The sequence below is a fragment of the Aphis gossypii genome, chromosome 3 (assembly GCF_020184175.1).
Source record: "Aphis gossypii isolate Hap1 chromosome 3, ASM2018417v2, whole genome shotgun sequence".
Taxonomy (NCBI): domain Eukaryota; kingdom Metazoa; phylum Arthropoda; class Insecta; order Hemiptera; family Aphididae; genus Aphis; species Aphis gossypii.
Window position 1 is genome coordinate 35,355,252 of NC_065532.1, and position 19,128 is coordinate 35,374,379.

General features: G+C 24.2%; 1 protein-coding gene across 2 annotated transcripts in view; it reads right to left on the bottom strand.

The window, feature by feature from the left end:
- Positions 1–19,128, bottom strand: part of LOC114124158 (GTP-binding protein REM 1-like) — an 84,743-nt gene that overhangs the window by 882 nt on the left and 64,733 nt on the right. For both annotated transcript variants that reach the window (XM_050202569.1, XM_027987340.2), the window contains exons 5-6: positions 18,195–18,286; positions 23–215 (exon numbers count right to left, since the gene is read on the bottom strand). In XM_050202569.1, coding sequence (XP_050058526.1) covers positions 23–215; positions 18,195–18,286 — 285 coding nt within the window. The remainder of the gene's footprint in view (positions 1–22; positions 216–18,194; positions 18,287–19,128) is intronic.

A 19,128-nucleotide genomic window follows, 5' to 3' on the forward strand; every position in this document is an offset into this window, starting at 1 on the left:
AATTATTAAAATATTCTCTTACCATTTGTTTGAATTTTTCTTGTACGTTCCAAGTCTGATTTGTTTCCAACTAATATTACACCTCTTGTGTGAATATATTCGCCTTTCCATAGAAACAGTAACATCTGTTCCGCCATATCAAAACTCCTCTCGTCGACAACTGAATACATAACTATAAATACATTTGGGTTGTAGGTCGAGCATAGAGTTTCAATCTGAAAATAAATTATATTAAAGTGTAATTAATAAATAAAATCATAGTTTTATTGGATTGCATAGCATTAATAATAATATATTAATATAGATTAGGTAAGAATATGATAAACTATTAAACTGTTGGAAATAATTCAACGAAAATATTCAGTAGATCAATGTTATTGATAAAATAAATAAATATTTATGCTCCTATATATTCAATATTTTATTTACTAAACCTTGAATTGATATATTATAAAAACTTCTAGTTAACAAATATATCATAATGAGAGCATGAGTCACAACTAGGTGTAAGAAAATGGATAAAATACTAAGTTTCTGTAATTATTTAACGGTGTGAAATCTAATTATCTTTTTTAAAATTTTTTTTAGCTAACTTTCTTTAAAATACTTTACACTGAGATTGTTCTAGTCGGTCAAAAATATATCGGTTTTAGATTTAGGCCTATGTGAAAAAGTTGTGAGGCTTTAGTTAATCTGATTTTAATTTTGTTAACTCAGTTAAGCGATAGCGGTTATACGGTACGCACGTATTTACGTACGCTGGTGCTATCTAAGTGTTTGATTACTTGCTTTAAATTTTAACGAATTTGGTTTACTAAAAAGTGATTAATATTTCAATAAATTTCCACTTTTTATATCTATTTAATATTTATCTCAACTCACCAGCTTTCGTCGTAAGTATGAAACAAAAAAATACGTATTCCATCCAACCTTCAGGCGTATGGATAATATATAATATATATAAGTATAAACATTGTTTCTTATCAATGACCGTTTTTAAATTATATAAGATTATATATCCATTAACGATACACTGTCGCTAGCTGAGTTACCAGTCACGTCTGTATTACCGTTATAGAAACTAATAGATCAAATTATTAAATATACAATATCTAATTAAAATGACTTTTTTTTTTTTTGTAATTGTAGTAATAATATTGATAAGCCCGTCACGACAAATAAAATCTTCAGTATAAATATTACAATTCAAATCGAATTGGAATGCAGTCACAAGCAACAGCTCATCTAATGGTTAATGGAAAGTACAGAAAGTTTCCAAAACACTCCACTTTTATAATAAATATTCTAAGCACTTGAAAAAAAAATATTGAACATAAGCATTTTTAGATGTTTCACAAGTATATTTGATAGGATTTGAAATGATGACCTACTTTTTAAATTAAATACATTCTTGGATATTTTTTAATCATTAAATCTTATCTGTCATATAAGATTTGGTGATGTACTCTCAACTAAAGCGAATATTTCTACTGGTATCTTTCAAGGGGGTATATAATTTCCCCCGTTCTTTACACAATTTATGGCACCGATCAACCTTCCACTCCAAACACATTGGTTGCTAACATGCTGACTATGCTGATGATTGTCGGTCATAATCTCCATCAGCTCTGACCCGGTTATAGTTTCACTTAATCTTCGAAATCGTTGTACTTTATTTATGGAAGATTTGTACTAACAGTAAATAACGGTTCAAAATAAACCGATCTAAATCTACCAACACTCTATGCTTACACTCAGACTTTCTTCTTACCCGGAGTCTTATATTATACATGTATGGTGCTCAAATTAAATATCTAAGACTAATATCATAGACTCTCATTTTTTTATTAAATTCATCTGGGTGTATGGCTTTCAACTATATAGGGTAGGTAATGCAAAAAATCTAATAACTCAATCATTTCAAAATATCACTTTAAAGAAATTAGTACATGATCCATCCTACGTCTATACCCACATAATACATTAAGATCACAAATATGAAATCTGTTTAAGAAGAAACGATACTTTTTCCAAACATTTCCACAACGGTTTATTCGTGCAGGTTAAGTTGGAAAATAGCTCTGCGTGTAATAGAGAGTGCTGTTCTTAGATTTGGCGGTGTTAGATACTGCAGAAACAAAATAATAGCAATACCAATTATTATTAAATGCATTACGTGAGGTAGAAACAGTCCGGACGGATTATGAGAATTAAGAAATTCATTAGGATTGTGTGCTTCGACGTCTACTATGCGGTATTGATTGCCGCGTACATTTGGCCACTTTAATTGAGAAGGAAACAGAACAGCAACAATTGCTTCGATATTATTCAGTATAAGTGTTTGAAGAGGCTCTTCAATTTATTAAAATTAAATTAGATGTCTATGTATAATATGCCAAATATACGTGATAATGAAATTTTTAAATGGTTTTGAGTTAATTTCGATTTACAGATACTTAATGCCACCCATATAACTCGATCAGAAAATCGAACGTTTTGATAAAAGTTTATATACGATAGAGCTGAGGTATGTAGCTTATATAATTATGTATTTGTATCGGCCATTATGCATTTATCATAATCACTGTCACCTTTTTTAGATTTATTTGAACTCATTAATTTTGGATTATGTTTCTATTATTGTAAATTAAAAATGTTTAATATTTTGTTTTGAAATTTCATTGGCTTTAAAATTAAAAAAAACTTATTATTGTATACATATCCATATTAAGGGGGTAGGAGCTGAGTGGGTTATAGCCTAGAACCTCCCAAAAGATATGGGCTTGCAGCTTTTTTTGCAATTATAGATACATAGTTAAAAAAAAAAAGATTTTAACAATATTTATTTAAAAATACATTCATATTAATCATTTCAAATAATTTTCAAAGTTGGCTCTAATTAAAAATCTACTAAGATTTACACAAATTGAAGATAGGTTGAACGAATTAAAAATTATGTCAATTAAAAATGAAAAAATGACGTGTGTAAAAACTCTCATTTGATGACATTTTAGATACTTTTGTATCAAATAAATGTAGAAAAATCTTTTAAATAATCATTTGTTTGTATTTTTATATTATTACCATATTAATAATATGATATTATTATTTGATATATGATATTATATTTTATATTTTAACACTTAATTAAATTGTATTTTTAATACATTTACTATGTAATACAAATTCGCTCTCTGAGAAAAAAATATTTTTTTTATTGAACTAATAAATATCAACTGACATATTATTATAAAAATACTTTTTTTTTGTAAAATTAAGGCCCTCAAAAATAAATATTATTTTTAAATTATAGACAATATAAATCCTTTTGTAAAAAAAAAATAATTACAAATATAGACTTTATCTCTAATGATATAATGAATTTATACTTGGTATATTAAGAGTAAAATAAAATGAATAGCTTTTAAAACAAAGTTTCTCAAAAATAATGATTTTATTACATTACTTTCACATAATTTGTGTTCAATTACGTAAATAAATCACAGGTTCAACTTTTGACTTTTACTTGGAGAAATTAGTGTTATTGATTTTTTACTTGAATGAACAAAAGTTTGAAAAAATATTTTTTCTTCAAGAAATTAGGTTAAGTGAGTTTGAGTGTAAACGACATATATGATGAAGAGAACACTCCATTATGAGCGTAGTATAAACAGATTTGTGAGTGCAAAATTCAGTGAGCGATTGGCACACATAGAACCACCCACATACCTATACCATATAAAGAGATTCATTCTTAAAAATAAAAAACATAACTGAGTATACGAAGATAATATCAAAACAATTCGGCTTTAACAAACACCTTGGATTATTGAACGGGTAAATTGTTTCGTTCATTTTTCTGATCCCACGTGAGCTTCTTATGCAAATCGTTACGCGTTGATAAAATACATTGTTGTTTTTAAATCATGGATACATTTTTGTATTTCAATACTCAACACTAGTATGATGGAACATTTTTTATTGGTACTTATTTTCGATCACAAAAATCCAGTGAAGAATATACACATACATATATATATATATATATATTAAATTTATTATGTATAAGATGTGTAGTGTTTATCTGTTGATTTCTAAAAATATAATAATATAAAAATATGTATCTACCATTAATTTATAAAATTTGATGTTATTTTTGAATATAAGTTTGTATGTCATAATGTATTTTTTTAAACTTTAAGAATACTTTTTTTTTTCTTTAACAAAGTAAAATTATAAAATTTAACATACTGCCAAACTAAGTTTCTTCAATACATTGTCATCTATATACGTTGTATTTGAATAACTTTATACTTGTCAACATCAGTACCTATACAAAATAATACAGATTCACCATTCCTTATATCATGTAAAATGTGTTTTAGTTTGAATCTATTATTTTGAAATATTGGCAAGGTTATTCCTTATATTTTTCAAACTTTGATTTTTTGAGCTTTTTAATCTATTTTTATCAGTCAGGTTTTCTACTTATAATAGAATAAAAACTTTTGTTGAATAATAATTATAAATCATAATAAGTAGACAATCATACAATCAAATATAATATTTAACTTGATTTATAGGTTATTAGTTTAAACTTATAACATATTTCTTTTATTTACTCATATTATTAAGATTATTATGTACCAATATGTTTATTTTGATTAAAAATTATATAGGTACCTAGTAATAATTATTAAATATTATAATATAGCCGATCATTAAATTAGTTATAATTAATACTATTTAAATGATAAGTTATCTTATAATAGCTTTTCAACATTGTATGTAATTCAAATAAGTATGACTATCGATTTGAATAAAATAAACTTTACCTATAACTATAACTAATAACTTTTCAAATCAAAAGTTTGAATATTGACACACATTTTATCAAGAATATTATATATTATACCTATATAATATACATATATATAATCTATATAATATAATTATGATCTCTATTTTTTAGATTAGTATATACAATCACACATCAGCTTTCAAAAAATTTAAATATGAAGAAGTGACAGTATAACATAATTTATTTATTATTAAAAAATAAACTTAACTAAAACACAAAAGAAAAATTGAATAGCATTATATTATCTTAAAGGTTAGAAAAAAGTTAAACCTAAGTAGCTTAAGCATTTAAAAACTATTACACTGTAAATCTCAAACATAAAAGATGATATGTACTATGAATTTTTCAACAGTTTTTAAAAACGTACGTAACTTGCAAAAAGCAAGTGTCAAATTCAAGTTAAAGTGAGTATCGTTGTATAGGGTTTGAATGGAGAATCAGCCAGAAAATACAAGAATACACCATTAGAAATGAATAAAATTCACTTATCACTTATGTAATTTTATACTGAACATTAGATACAAGTTATAAGTGTGATTACTGAATAGCTGAATAGACCTTTCATAAATACGTAAGAGAAAATAAGAGTTGAGATTTATCGAGGACATGCATTACAGATACCACAGTAATGTTTTTGAATGAAAACTCAACTTCATCACTTTTCTGGTGTATGTAATATGAATTCAGAATTGTTTATAGCAAATGCCCAGAAAATATAAAATAAAGGTGTTGAGGAATTATTATTTTGCGAACAAGACATTGAAAACTCAATAAAAATAATAAGTATATTATGTATGTATTATACACATAAATAGATAAATACAAACAAATAGTTTCATGTTGTTTACTATAAATACGAACGCGATAATATTAACTAACCTACATAAAAAAAATCTAATATATATTGTACGATTTAAAGTGAATATTACAATTTACACTTTATATAGTGTTAAAAATTTTTTTTTAAATGTATTTAAAATAGATATTTATAAATACAATTAAATATGTATTTCTTATGATATATACATAAATTAAAAATATTTTAAGTACCTATGTGTGATTTAGTTGTTTTTGAAAGATTATTAGTAATGTGTTAAGGTACTCTTTATTTTTATGTCTTTAGAAAGTCAATAGAAAAATCCCAAATATTAACATAAAAGTATACTAATGAACATTTTTTTTTTTTTGCTATTTTTATTATAAGAACAAAAATAAGAATTTAAAATTTATTTTTAACACAAAATAGTTTTCATAGTAATCAAAATGTGAGTATGACTAAAAAGATAGTCGAAGTTCAAAACCAAATAATATGAATAACAGTATTTCAAATCGTATATATTTATTTTTATTTTTTTATACTTATAGATTCTTAGCAATTCAATGTGATTGGATTTGAGAATGATTTTTTTTAAATTATTATTATTATATATTATATTATTTTCTTGTTTATATTTTTCCAAGTTGAATAAGGAACGCTAAAAAAGTTTCATGACTTGGTTCTTTTATATACTGTAAATCGTGTATTACTATGAAAAGTCTGATTTTGTTATTTCCTTGATAGTATCTTTAAGTCCACGGATAAACTTCTGAAACTGTTAACAATTTATAAAGAAGAATATCAGAAATGGTTTAGCTGAGATAAGTATATTAAGAATCTTTTTTCGAATGCCGTTATTCATCAGCGCTTCAAGATTCAATGACTTAACATCATTAAGTATCAATAGTATAATATACGTCCTAGGTGAAAAATGTAAAACGAAAGAATATAATATGTTTAAATTAGGTATATCATACTATACAATTTAATTAATAAATAAAAAAAAACAATTTATTAGTGATGTGTTTTAATTGTCAAGATAATTCTAAAAATTGGTTTAAATTTTTTTTTTCCGAATCTGTAGATGGAGCGAGGATTCAACTTCTTGTCTTGGACCCGTAATTAACTGATGATTCACAAAAGTAAAACACACGTAGATAAACAAGATTTGATGCACTTCACAAAATTAATTCTCAGTGGATACTTAGCAAATAAAAATTAAAAATAAGCTATTCTCAAATACGAAAGTCTATACGACTAACCAACGCGAAAATTAATAATACAAAATATAACAACGGCCACTTAGCCGGCTACTTATAAGACTTTTTGCCATAATTTATTCAGTAAACGTAAGTCGATAGAAGTTATAACAATGTAAAACTATTGGAGCACATTAGAACTTTGAAGCCATTACTGCTTCCTGACTCGTAGCAAACACCACAAAAATCTTTCATTAACGATCATGCGTAGAACATTAAAAATTCGTTTGCGCATCACGTATACGTAGTACGTACCTACGTATTATGTATAATATATTAATATAGTATGAACGTTGTCGTCGTCTTTAAACAAAATCTCAAGCTTCAGTAATTATTAATAATAACTTTAAGTGTATTTGAAAATTATAACAGCAATTATATAATAGTTTGTCTTCGTTTATAAATAACATATTTTATTAATTAGGGTTAAAATGGGATATGGAATATAATAGGATTGACTGAATCAGATTTTACAGAAATAAGCGATTTCATACTTTGACCACATGGAAAAAAGTGCACATATTTTTTTAAAAAACTAAGTTACATTTGGTAAACATTTTTTTTTCAAGATGTCGGGATGAAGACATTTTTTTGGTAACTTTTATGATCGTAAATTGGGCCCATGGATCTTATAACAGTATAGTTCAAAGTAAATTAGTTTTTAACAGCAGTTAACAATTACTAAATTAATTGTGAAATTAATATATTACACTATAATTTAACTTAAAAAGTGGTTAATGATTTAATATTTTCCGTGTCAACCAAAAATAATTGAAAATAAAAATGTTTTAAAACCGGATAGGTAAAAATAATCCGAATCGAAGTTGGGTTGCACAACCGGTCATAAAGTTGAAACAGAGAAAATAAATATAAATCCCTTTTTAAACTGCACGTTCACGTATAGATTAATCGTGTCGAGTGTCCATTTGACACTAGATAGATTACAAAACGGCTAGGTGTCCTATTTCTAGTTTATTTTACACGTATAAACTACCTTTTTTTTTAATAAACATGCCAACGTCTTCCAAGAATATCCTGAATAATCCAAATAATCCTGTAAATACTTTAAGTTCTTTCAAAAATTGCTTAAATTATAATTTATAATATTATCTTGGATTTCCACGATAGCTTCAAAATTTAAGGCACACCTGTTGTGTTGTAGTTGCGCAGTAAATATAATTATTCTTTGACTTCAATTATTGTATTTTAGTATTTTTATACATAATACAGAATTATAGCATAATTATAATTTTAAATTTATGTAGTTTCAATATTATGAGTTATTTGTAGTTGTTTATAATATCTATTTGAATACACAGAATCAAATTATTGGTTTTTATGAACAAAAAACATATAATGATTCAATTAGTTACAAAAGATATATAAATATATTAAAAAAAAAAAAATACATAAGATTTTTAAAAATAAATTACAATAATTTTTATCAAATTCATTAGAAAGCTACCACAATTGACATATACGATAATGAAATATCGAAGCCATGTCTATAAATTTGTATACTATTATTAATTATAATATTAAAGGTTTATTTCCTATTATTTTTTATGTTAAGTATTCAATATTACATTTTGTTAAGATATTTTTGGAATTGAATTTTTAATATTTATTAATTTAAAAAATATTTTGAATTATATTTTATCTTATAGAGAACTGTAATTATTGAAAAAAATAGTATCATTTCCTATTGAATTAATAAATACTGCATACAATTATCCTGAAAAATGATCTACAATTTAATGTTAGAAAAATGTATACTTTCAAGTTTTATCACCGCCTATACATTTTACGCGTTAAGTTATGAAGAAATTAATAGTATTAATAATAATCATTAACTTCGTGACATATAATTATAGTTTTCATCGATTGTGTCCTAAAATAACAACGCTTTATAATATTATGAATCTAAAAATAACTAGAATATTCTTAGTAGTGTAGTTTTTTAAGAGCGATGGTTAAAAATATAATCTTCTCTTACTTTTTAAGAGTTTTTTTTAATTAACTTGATTGATGTTTTTTTTTAAAAAAATAATCAATCACTAATGTATTTAAAAATGTAATTAAAACTAAATTTAAAAAATTTAATTATCTCAACGTCATTGTAGATCAAGGCATTATGATGACGATCAAATTCTTTTATCGTTCATTAAAAACTGACTAAAAGAATGTTCCTGAGTTTCGCTGGACATTAGTTTTGTGACGTTGACATTTTTTACATAGTCAAAATTACTTTTACTTTTATCGTTTACTTAGGAAAGTCTGTCACTTTCTCAAATTGTCAGGTACAGTTAATATAAACCAAAACATCGAATAATTTATTTTACAGTAAAATGGGATCAAATAGTATAAACTAGCCATTCAGCGACCACCCAAATACGGGTTAATGCATTTCCGATAGTAGATATATATATATTAGTATTATAGCTATATATGTAAAGTTTCCTTAATGCCAATATACGGCTTTGTTTAATTGCTATCCCATGGAATGAAATAATTTTAAATGGAAATTACTATCTCGTATAATTATACAATTTAAATATTTAAAAATATATATAGTTTTTATTCATCGAGTTTAGTTGGAAAAATATTATTATTATAATAATAATTAGCACAAGTGTTATTTATCGTTTATAGGTTACAGGATTGCCGGTCGATATATTTAAAAAAATGTTCCAATTAAAATAATTTTAAAAATATATCTCATGTAAATAACAATCCTACGGGAGTAATATTTTAAGTGAAAACAATCTCCAATATGGAAATTAATAATGCTTATTATAGGGAAACACTAAAATGTCAAAGGTTTGGCAGATTAATATAAACACAACAACTTAAATCATATGATATTGATGAAAATTGTGCTTTACATTTCAATTTTTAATGACTTGATTTAGTCGATGGTATGTCTACCAAAGTAGTAAGTTGGACAGGTAAAAATATGTTCACTAGGTATTCATTGATTTATCATATTTAGTAAATAATAATCTAGACATCATTACAAAATAATTATATTATAATTGATTGTTATTTTAATAAATGTGAATTATACTTTTGAATATTAAATATAATTTCTTCTTTTTATTAACCAGTAGTTTATTTGGTAGAAAAGAGGTATTATAAAATCATGTACTCAATAATTAACAAACATATGTATTTCTTATTTATTTATTGTGGCCTATTTACGGGAAATATCGTATCAAATTGAATCACAAATAATGTAATTAATAATATACTTATATTTATAAATTATACATTTACTAATTATGACGGTAAAATGTTAACTAATATTTAAAATTAATAATCATTCAAATAATGAAACAATAAAAATAGTGATCTTAGATGAACCAAATAATAATAATAATAATAATAATAAAATGTTAAATGGTGGTTTTCAATTATTGCATGCATTCTATGAAATATTTATTTTTTATATTTTCAAGTTAAACTGATATTGTTTATATTTTAGTTTTAGTTGTAATACTCTATTATTATTATTATTATTATTATTTTCTTATTCTTAGCAAAGCAACGAACGTATTGATTTTACAATCATGTTTTTTTTTATATGATTACACGATAGTATAGTTGATGAAATGCTTCGATTTTTAAAAATAAGGGTCGTATTGTATAGAAAATTGGATCTAGTTTGTACTTAAAAGGAATTTCAGTAATAATTCTATGTACATTGTACATTTTTTTTTATAATCGAGAATAGAAAAAAATTACGGAAAAACGAACATTTTTACGCATATCTAATTTTTAATAAAATATATTTTGTTTTTTGGTGTAACTTGGAAACTGTAGATATTTAAAAATTATTTGCTGAGTAGTAATGCTTAAAAGTTTAATAAAAGCTCTTCATTAGTTTTTTATCTTACAATTAAGAAATATCGAAAATAGTCACAATATATTTTTTTAATCAATTGAAGTTAGAATTTTGACTAAATATTTGTTAAAATCTTAATAATTATTAAATTATTTTGAAAAATGTATAATAAATTTGTTTTTATACCTAGATTTAAAAATTATAAATAATTATGAATGACACTATAGGCAATGGTATTTTCGATTTATTTTAAGCAAACTATTATTTATGTCTATTAAGAATCTATTTTTACTGATTAAATAACGGTATTTACAGAAAGATAAAATTAAATTTTGAGTTTTAAAAATTTATAGAAAATATTACAAATGTATATTATTATAATAATTATATACTACATTATATTTAAGAATAAATTATATCTATATACTATAATACTAATAATAAAATAAATGGCTTTAGTATCAAAAAATATATTGCGAAATATACTTAGTGATGTAGACTGAGATAAGATACCATTTTCGATTTTTCGTATAAAGAGATAAATCATTGAATTCAAACTTAACACACTCATAATAGTGACCCCCTCGACATAAAATGTATAGCAGAGTGATCACACTTGCCTACCTCTTTTACTTATTAAATTATGATTTTTATAATGTTATTGATGATAGTAATATGCCTATATATAATACAGTCAAACTTGTTTAACTCGAATTTGAAGGGACCGGTAAAAAATATTCAAGTTATCTAAGAATTTGAGTATTATAGAAAAAAAAAATTTAAAATATGTATTTTATTTAAGACATATAGTATATTAATTACTATGCATTTGTTATAATATGAATGAATTTACTATATTTTATGTATGTATAATTTAAAAAATATAGTTATATTTTAGAGTTTTTTTATAAGCATAAAAAAAGGTTAAAAATCCGCTTGCCTCATAATCTAAAAAGCTTTTTCTGATGTTTGAATAATATATATGTTCGAATTGCTAATACAAATTAATTATTCTTATAGTCCCCGTGGATGCGTTTTACTAACTATTAAGTTGAAGTACAAAATGTCTCTGCAAGGTAGGTATATAGTATCGATAGTTGAACACCATTTTTGCTCATTATTTATATACTTATTACTATTAAGTATTAATGGAGCAATTATATTATATTATATTATATTATATTTTTGTCTGACGTATTAGGTGTATTGATTAAATACTTGATTTAAATTTAAATGAATAATTCAATTGGATAGTATCTACAATTCTATCATTAAATTTTGACATTGCAAAATTTTATAAACAAAAATCTTTACTAATAATTTTTTATTCTACTTGATTTATTAAATAACTGCAATTATTATTATATTTAATAGCCGAGTCAATATCTGTAAATAATAAAAAAAAAGTAGTATGCAGAAGTAGTATGTAATACCTAGTATCGTATTACAGAAGATCAATTGTAATATTTAGAAAATTAAAAAAGCGTGGTCAAGTGGGTACCTACCGCTCTACGTACATTAGGTACTATGTGGATTATTATTATACATAGAAGAATTAAATTTGAATCTAATAATAGGTATCATTGTACAGTGGCGTATTCAGAGGGAGTTTGGAGGTTATACCCCCCCCCCCAAAATGTCTTCGTATACTAATAGTTTGAAAAAAGAATAAAATGCTAAGTAAAATTGTTTTAATACGCCCCCTCCCCTCGAAAAAAGCTGAATATGCTACTGTCATTATATACAAAAAACGATTATGAACGGAGATGATTTGTCAGCCTAAGATATATATTTTAAATTGAATGGTTTATATTTTAATGACGTGAATACCCCAAAATTGGGGTAATATAAAATTGCATTAAATTTTCAAGTTTTTTTGGGCTCCCAACATTATTTTATCGACATTTAAAAATAAAGTACTTTGAAAAATCGAAAACTTCAGTTGTCAATAAAAAGCTAAAAAAAAAAAAACAAAAATATTTTGAAAATTTAACTATGTATAGATAACACTAATATAAACATTTGGTGAACATTTCAAGTATTCACAGTGATTCGTGATTCAGTGATTCGTTTTTAAGTTACAACAATATAAAAAAATTGATTTTGTTGAAAACTGATTTTTCGTAAAAATTCCCGTTTTTCCGTCACTTTTTTTTTATTTTTCTCGATTTTTTTGAAAACAACTAAAAACTTCTTACTTTTGATCTCTATAATGCACTAACAACCAATTTACCATCGGAAACCACCCTTGAAGTGTTAAATTGAAGCATTATTTCGATAAGTTATGGTGTACACAGACAAAAAAATAAATAAAATCATTTTGTTCAGAATCTAAAAAGAAATTTGGCTATTTATATTTGTTGGTTAAAAGGTAAAATTTAATATATATGATTAATGCAACTTATAGACTCAAAAATATTATTCACTATTATACGTATATCCATAGTGTGGCATTGTATCACAAGTATTTATTACACGTATATTGACATAAAAAATAAATGCAGCTCACATATTTTCCTTGATAGGTAGTATTATTATTAAAACACTTTAGGAAAATTAGGCACACGCTTTACATAGGTATATACCTATTACTTACTACATTATTAATTCATAATGAAAACAAATTCATACTTATTAGTTATTATCATGCGATATTGCGATCTAATCAGGTAATCCGATGTTGGAATGAGAACTGTTTGACAGACAATTGGCACGGCAATGACGTGTTCGAGCGGGTGGCTTTTTGTTTAAATAATGTATTTTCATACTAAAAACTTTATCGCGCGTACAAAATTGTTATTTTTATTATTATGATTAAGTCAAGTAATTATGAAAATTGTAGTATTTTAGTATAATATACGATTTTATAAAATTTATTATATAACCTTAATGTCTATAGCACCGTAATTATATAAGTAGGATTAGCGAAAACGGAATAACTCCATATTATGGAAAGTGTACAAATTATCTTACAACATAATCTGAGAAAATACACCATTATATAATATTATGAATCAATAAATATCCATAAATATAAAGTGGATTAATAAGTTAAACGAAAAAAAATCATCAAAAAATGATGTATATCTATTATCTACATGTACTTATTCTTAGCTTTATTTAATTAGAATACATTTTAGATTCCGTTTGAGAGACAAATATGTATTAATTGTTGATTATTGTGAATGGTGTTTTATAATATGTGTTTCAATGATGTTATAAAAATATATGATTTATAGCAAAAAAAGTGCTTCGAATTTCAACTTCAAAATCTTTTATGGTAGGAAAGTGATTGTAATTAGTACTTTTAGAATGTAAAAATTAAAGATGCTCATTATACCTACTTTTCAAAATAATCGGAAAATATAAATTAAAGAAAACCGGAAGTTCTTATGTAAATATAATTTTAGACGAAATTTGTATTAATATTTAGTTGTAATTCAAAAATGAATAACAGTAGATACCTGAAATTTTCATTAAACATTAACATGTTTACATGACAATTTTAATTTTTACAATGAATACCGATCTGTTGTAAATTAAGAGTTGAGTAGTTCACTGTATAATAAATATGTTAAATTTGAATTCTATGATATATCATTGTTTACGAAAAACGATTCTGAGTGGAAACTGTCTGTTAGCCTATATCAATAAGTTAGTTAAGTTAAGGTGATTTATATACTTTTTAGTATTACGGTAGGTTATAATTTTTAATTATTATCTCTTCAGAGTTCAGGGTATAAACTAAATACAATTTCATGTCCAAAACCACATTTTAAGTTGAAAATCGAATCATTTTATTTTCTACCTACTTATCGTTTATAATATAGTCATACAAAAAATATAAATATATCATTGTTAAATCAATAAATTCATTGCTTCGCTCAGAATCTAAAGTATGTAGACTCATTTTTAGCTATTTATAGACATTATATTTTTAGTTTTTTTTTGTTATATAAATATCGTTAAAAAATTATTGCTTTGAAATTTAATAAAAGGTTTCTTATAAATATTTAAAAACATTTAAGTAAATTCGTAGTTATTTAGACAAAATTTAGTATTTAAATAACAAATAACAATTTTAGTATAATTTTATTTTAAATTAAAAAATATTTTTTGTTGGACTTTGAAACTTTTACATGTATTATTCTGTTTTATATGCACAATGACATTTAAAAAATAGTTAGATTCATTTTATAACTATTACCTATTTATACTACAGACCTTTCACACTACCCTACGGAAAGTCGGTATACTTATTGACCCAAAAGTCAATACAAATAATATGGTTGATATAAATATATATATTATAATAATAATTAAATATTAACAATATAATAATTATATTATTGTATTGTTAATAGGTATTATTATATTATTATTTTATTTTTTCGGAAAATATTAACTGAAACTACTGTATTACCAATAGTAAATAAAATTAATAAAATTAATTCACTCAAAATCGTTTTTCTTATGCAATAATTTATAGTTGAAGTCAAATTTTCCATATAAGTTACAACGATTTCCTCGATACCAAGGTATACCTATTCTGCATAATGTGTACATCATGAAAAAAAAAAATGATTTATTTTTAGTGGGCGTTGTATTTTATAGTTGATCAGATACGTTTTTGCCAAAATATATAAACTTTTGCAAAAGCTCTATTATTCTATGTATTAGTATTACTTAATAATTGTATCGATAGGTTTACCTACTTAATATAATAAAATAGTAAATACATAATGATGTGATTTTTAATGAAAACATTCGAATGTATTTGTATATTGCACAGTAATATTGTGAATAAATTAACATAATGACCAATATAATTTTTATATTAAAATTCGTAAATAAACTGCCTAATATAGTTCAGATGAAATGAAAAACGATCTGAAAACCCTTAACCTTACATTGTAGTAGCTATCAAATTCTGTTCAAGAGTTCTTTTATGGGTTGTTGTGAATTAAGTAGACTCACATTTATAATGTATTTGAAACTTAATTTGGTATTAGTAGTTGAGGGTGGCATTGATCTTTATGACTGATATACATGTAGCAGGTATAGGTCTTGTCATCGGCTCGACAGGTAACAAATTATCGGTCTGAATGAATACTTTGTATCTATGTTGTATGTTAACGGGAGGTTGGGAATGGAGGGTTTGATGACTTGGAAATGTGAATTCAACGATCTATACACGAGTAACTCCTACTCAATCGGTGGCGCGTGACAGTTGTGGTTATGGTGTTGGCGAACAACGTTGCACGCAATAGAAATGCTTTCGATATTGAAAATTGAATCGGTGTGAGCCATAAACTATATAGGTAGTTGTATGGCAATTGTAAACGCGTGACGTTTTCAAAGAGAAGCCATATTTATTAAAACGCCAAACGAATGACCCCCTGTCTCCCTTTGTGTTAAAAATGTGTATGAATGACATCGACATCTACTACTTCCTCGATAGTTTTCTATTCAATTTTTACTGCAATTTTCTGAATACACGTATGTAGAACTCAAAAGTATTGTATGAATTATAATTTATATATGGTGCCTACAACTTGGAGAGAATGTGATTTACCATCGAAACTGTAGAATTTGGGTTGATGGGCTTGAACGTAATACTTTCGATGCTAATACTTGATTCAATTTAACAGCGACTCGGTTCGACGAACGAACGAAACACGCTATGGCTTCGAAATTTTTAATAGCCATACACCATTATATCATCGGAGATGTTTAAAATATGAAGATATAACGCATTTCGTTCGTTTGTTTAAATTGAGTTATTGTTATATTGAATCAAGTATCAGGGTAATATATGAGAAAGAGAACTTAAACTTAGGTATACTTGCTACTTAAAATAGTTAGCATAATACAGTTGTATATTATTATAAATAAATTAGTTATATTGAAATACAATTTAAGTTAATATTGCTACAAATATATATTTACATTTATATTACTATATTGTAAATATACTATATACATATATAATTATAGGAATAAACTATTATAATTATTTTATATTATGTGTGTAGTGTGTATATTATATGTAATACATTTATTTTAAAATTAATACGATTAGGTATTCGGTTATGATATTATAGACTAACGTTATTTAACTTGTAAATTCATTTTATATTCAAATAAAAGTTAAAAATGATTAATAGAACGTTCTTTTTTTAACAACTATACATTGTTTTTATACACTTAAAGTATAATATGTTATCAAATGTATTATGTAAAATGTCGTAGAAAAAATTCAATATATACCTAGTCTCAGTATCTTATTTTAAAATTTTTCTTGTGAAACGGACCAATATATTTTTATTCGTTCACTTCATTTTTTCAGCATATCGATATTATTAAACTTAATTCCCTAGAGCTAACACAAACTAGTCACTAGTGGTACTAGTTGCTACGTATTTTAAAACCATCTTATATTGTAATAGTATAGTTTATTTATAGTATATATTATTATTGTTATTTGGAGGTACATTCAATTTTTTTTTTAATACAGTAATAATAACTGATAAGGAACTTTGTATTATTATGCAAACATTTTCTATTATTGATCAAAAATTAAGCTTAATTGAAAATAAACTGTAGGTTTTATTTAAAATTCTCGTTTTTAGTTTTTTTTTTGTTTTCTCTTATATAATTATAAAATAAATTCTGAGGATTTAGGAAAATTAATATGAATTTATAATTTAAGTATTTTTACTGTTCTGAAAGGTAATGGCAGGCTAAAAGGAATACTTTTGATTATAAAATTTATATACTCAGCACTTCGCTTAGAATTTCAAATATATATAATACAATTATTATGTTATGCAAAAATATAATTTATCTTATTTAATAAACGACCCAAAACGGAACTTGTCAAGTCAAAAATTATTAAAATGTTGTTAAAAATAAATACTTATAAATTATTTTTATTACCTATTTTTACTCTGTGCTTAGTTCTTGATTTGCTCAAAAAACGACGTAAAATAATATCAAAATATATTCTCTGTTTAGAATTTGCAGTATTCAGTTATGTTTGATAGCCATGTAAGAAACTTTTAGATATTTTTCTATCGATTAAATGTGACTTTTTTTTTTAAAAAAAAAGAAGAAATATCAAAAAACTATTGTGATATTTAATTAAATTGAGCTTTTTAATTTGAATTATATTTAAATTTGTGCAAGGTATATTAAAAAGTAATTTTTACTGCTGTTTAAAAATTGTCCTATAACATCTGCGTGTATGCTCCCCTGAAGTAATTAAAATAAATTCAAAAAGTAACAGGAAAATGTTAAAATAAAAATAAGTTTTTATCATCTTGCAATAGTTATAACTTATAAAAATCAATATTGAATAGTTTTGTTTTTTTATTGTTTGCAGGTTTCATACACTAGTCAAGAGAAACTTACCGACATTTCTATGTATGGTATATCGATAATGGTTAGTTCAGCTTCCTGACCGTTTATCATCACTCTGATCGTTCGACAAGCGCAGTCTTCGTCTACAAATAAAACATGCACAATTTTAATGAGTACGTTATCCGATGAAATAATTACATAGTACATAATGTAGTATTGTAATAATTGTTAAAAATCAAATGTAACATTTTAATCTTAAATAATTTATAACTACATAACATTGCAATTGATAGTGCTTTAATTAAATATTAGTATTCATTAAAAGATTTGAACTTGTGTGATATTACTTTAAAGATTCTGATGTAAATATAGTTGCGGAGTATGATAATGGTTTTATTAAGTATACATTAATTTTGTAAACAATAATTATAAATATTATATGTTCAAATCTAAGAAGAATTCAACAGTTATAATTTTAATGGAATTAAAAAAAAAAAATTTAACTTCAATAATAATTCCATTTTATAATTTAATTTATTTTCAATTCAGGATATTGGTGAAAATAATAATTTAAGTTAATTATTAATTTTAGGCATATAAATTACTATAAGCAGAAAATATTTTTAAAAAATATATAAGAATATTTCTTCAACATACGATTATAATACAACGTATATTTATTGGGTTTTAAGTAAATTATTATATCTTTAGTGATGAAAAACAATAACCACTTCCAAAAATATCTTACAAAATATTAAAGATGTAACATGTTATGTTGTATTGACTATAATAACTAACACAAATTTACTAACTATAATAATAATATAACTTAGTATTACCTATATAGATTAATATTAAAAATAAAACATGCAATTTGTTCTTTTACAAGAATGTTTTCAGAACTATAAGGAATATTTTTTACTATTTTGACAGTGATTATTAATAACCATATAATATTGTATTATTATTAATTTAAATCATGTTA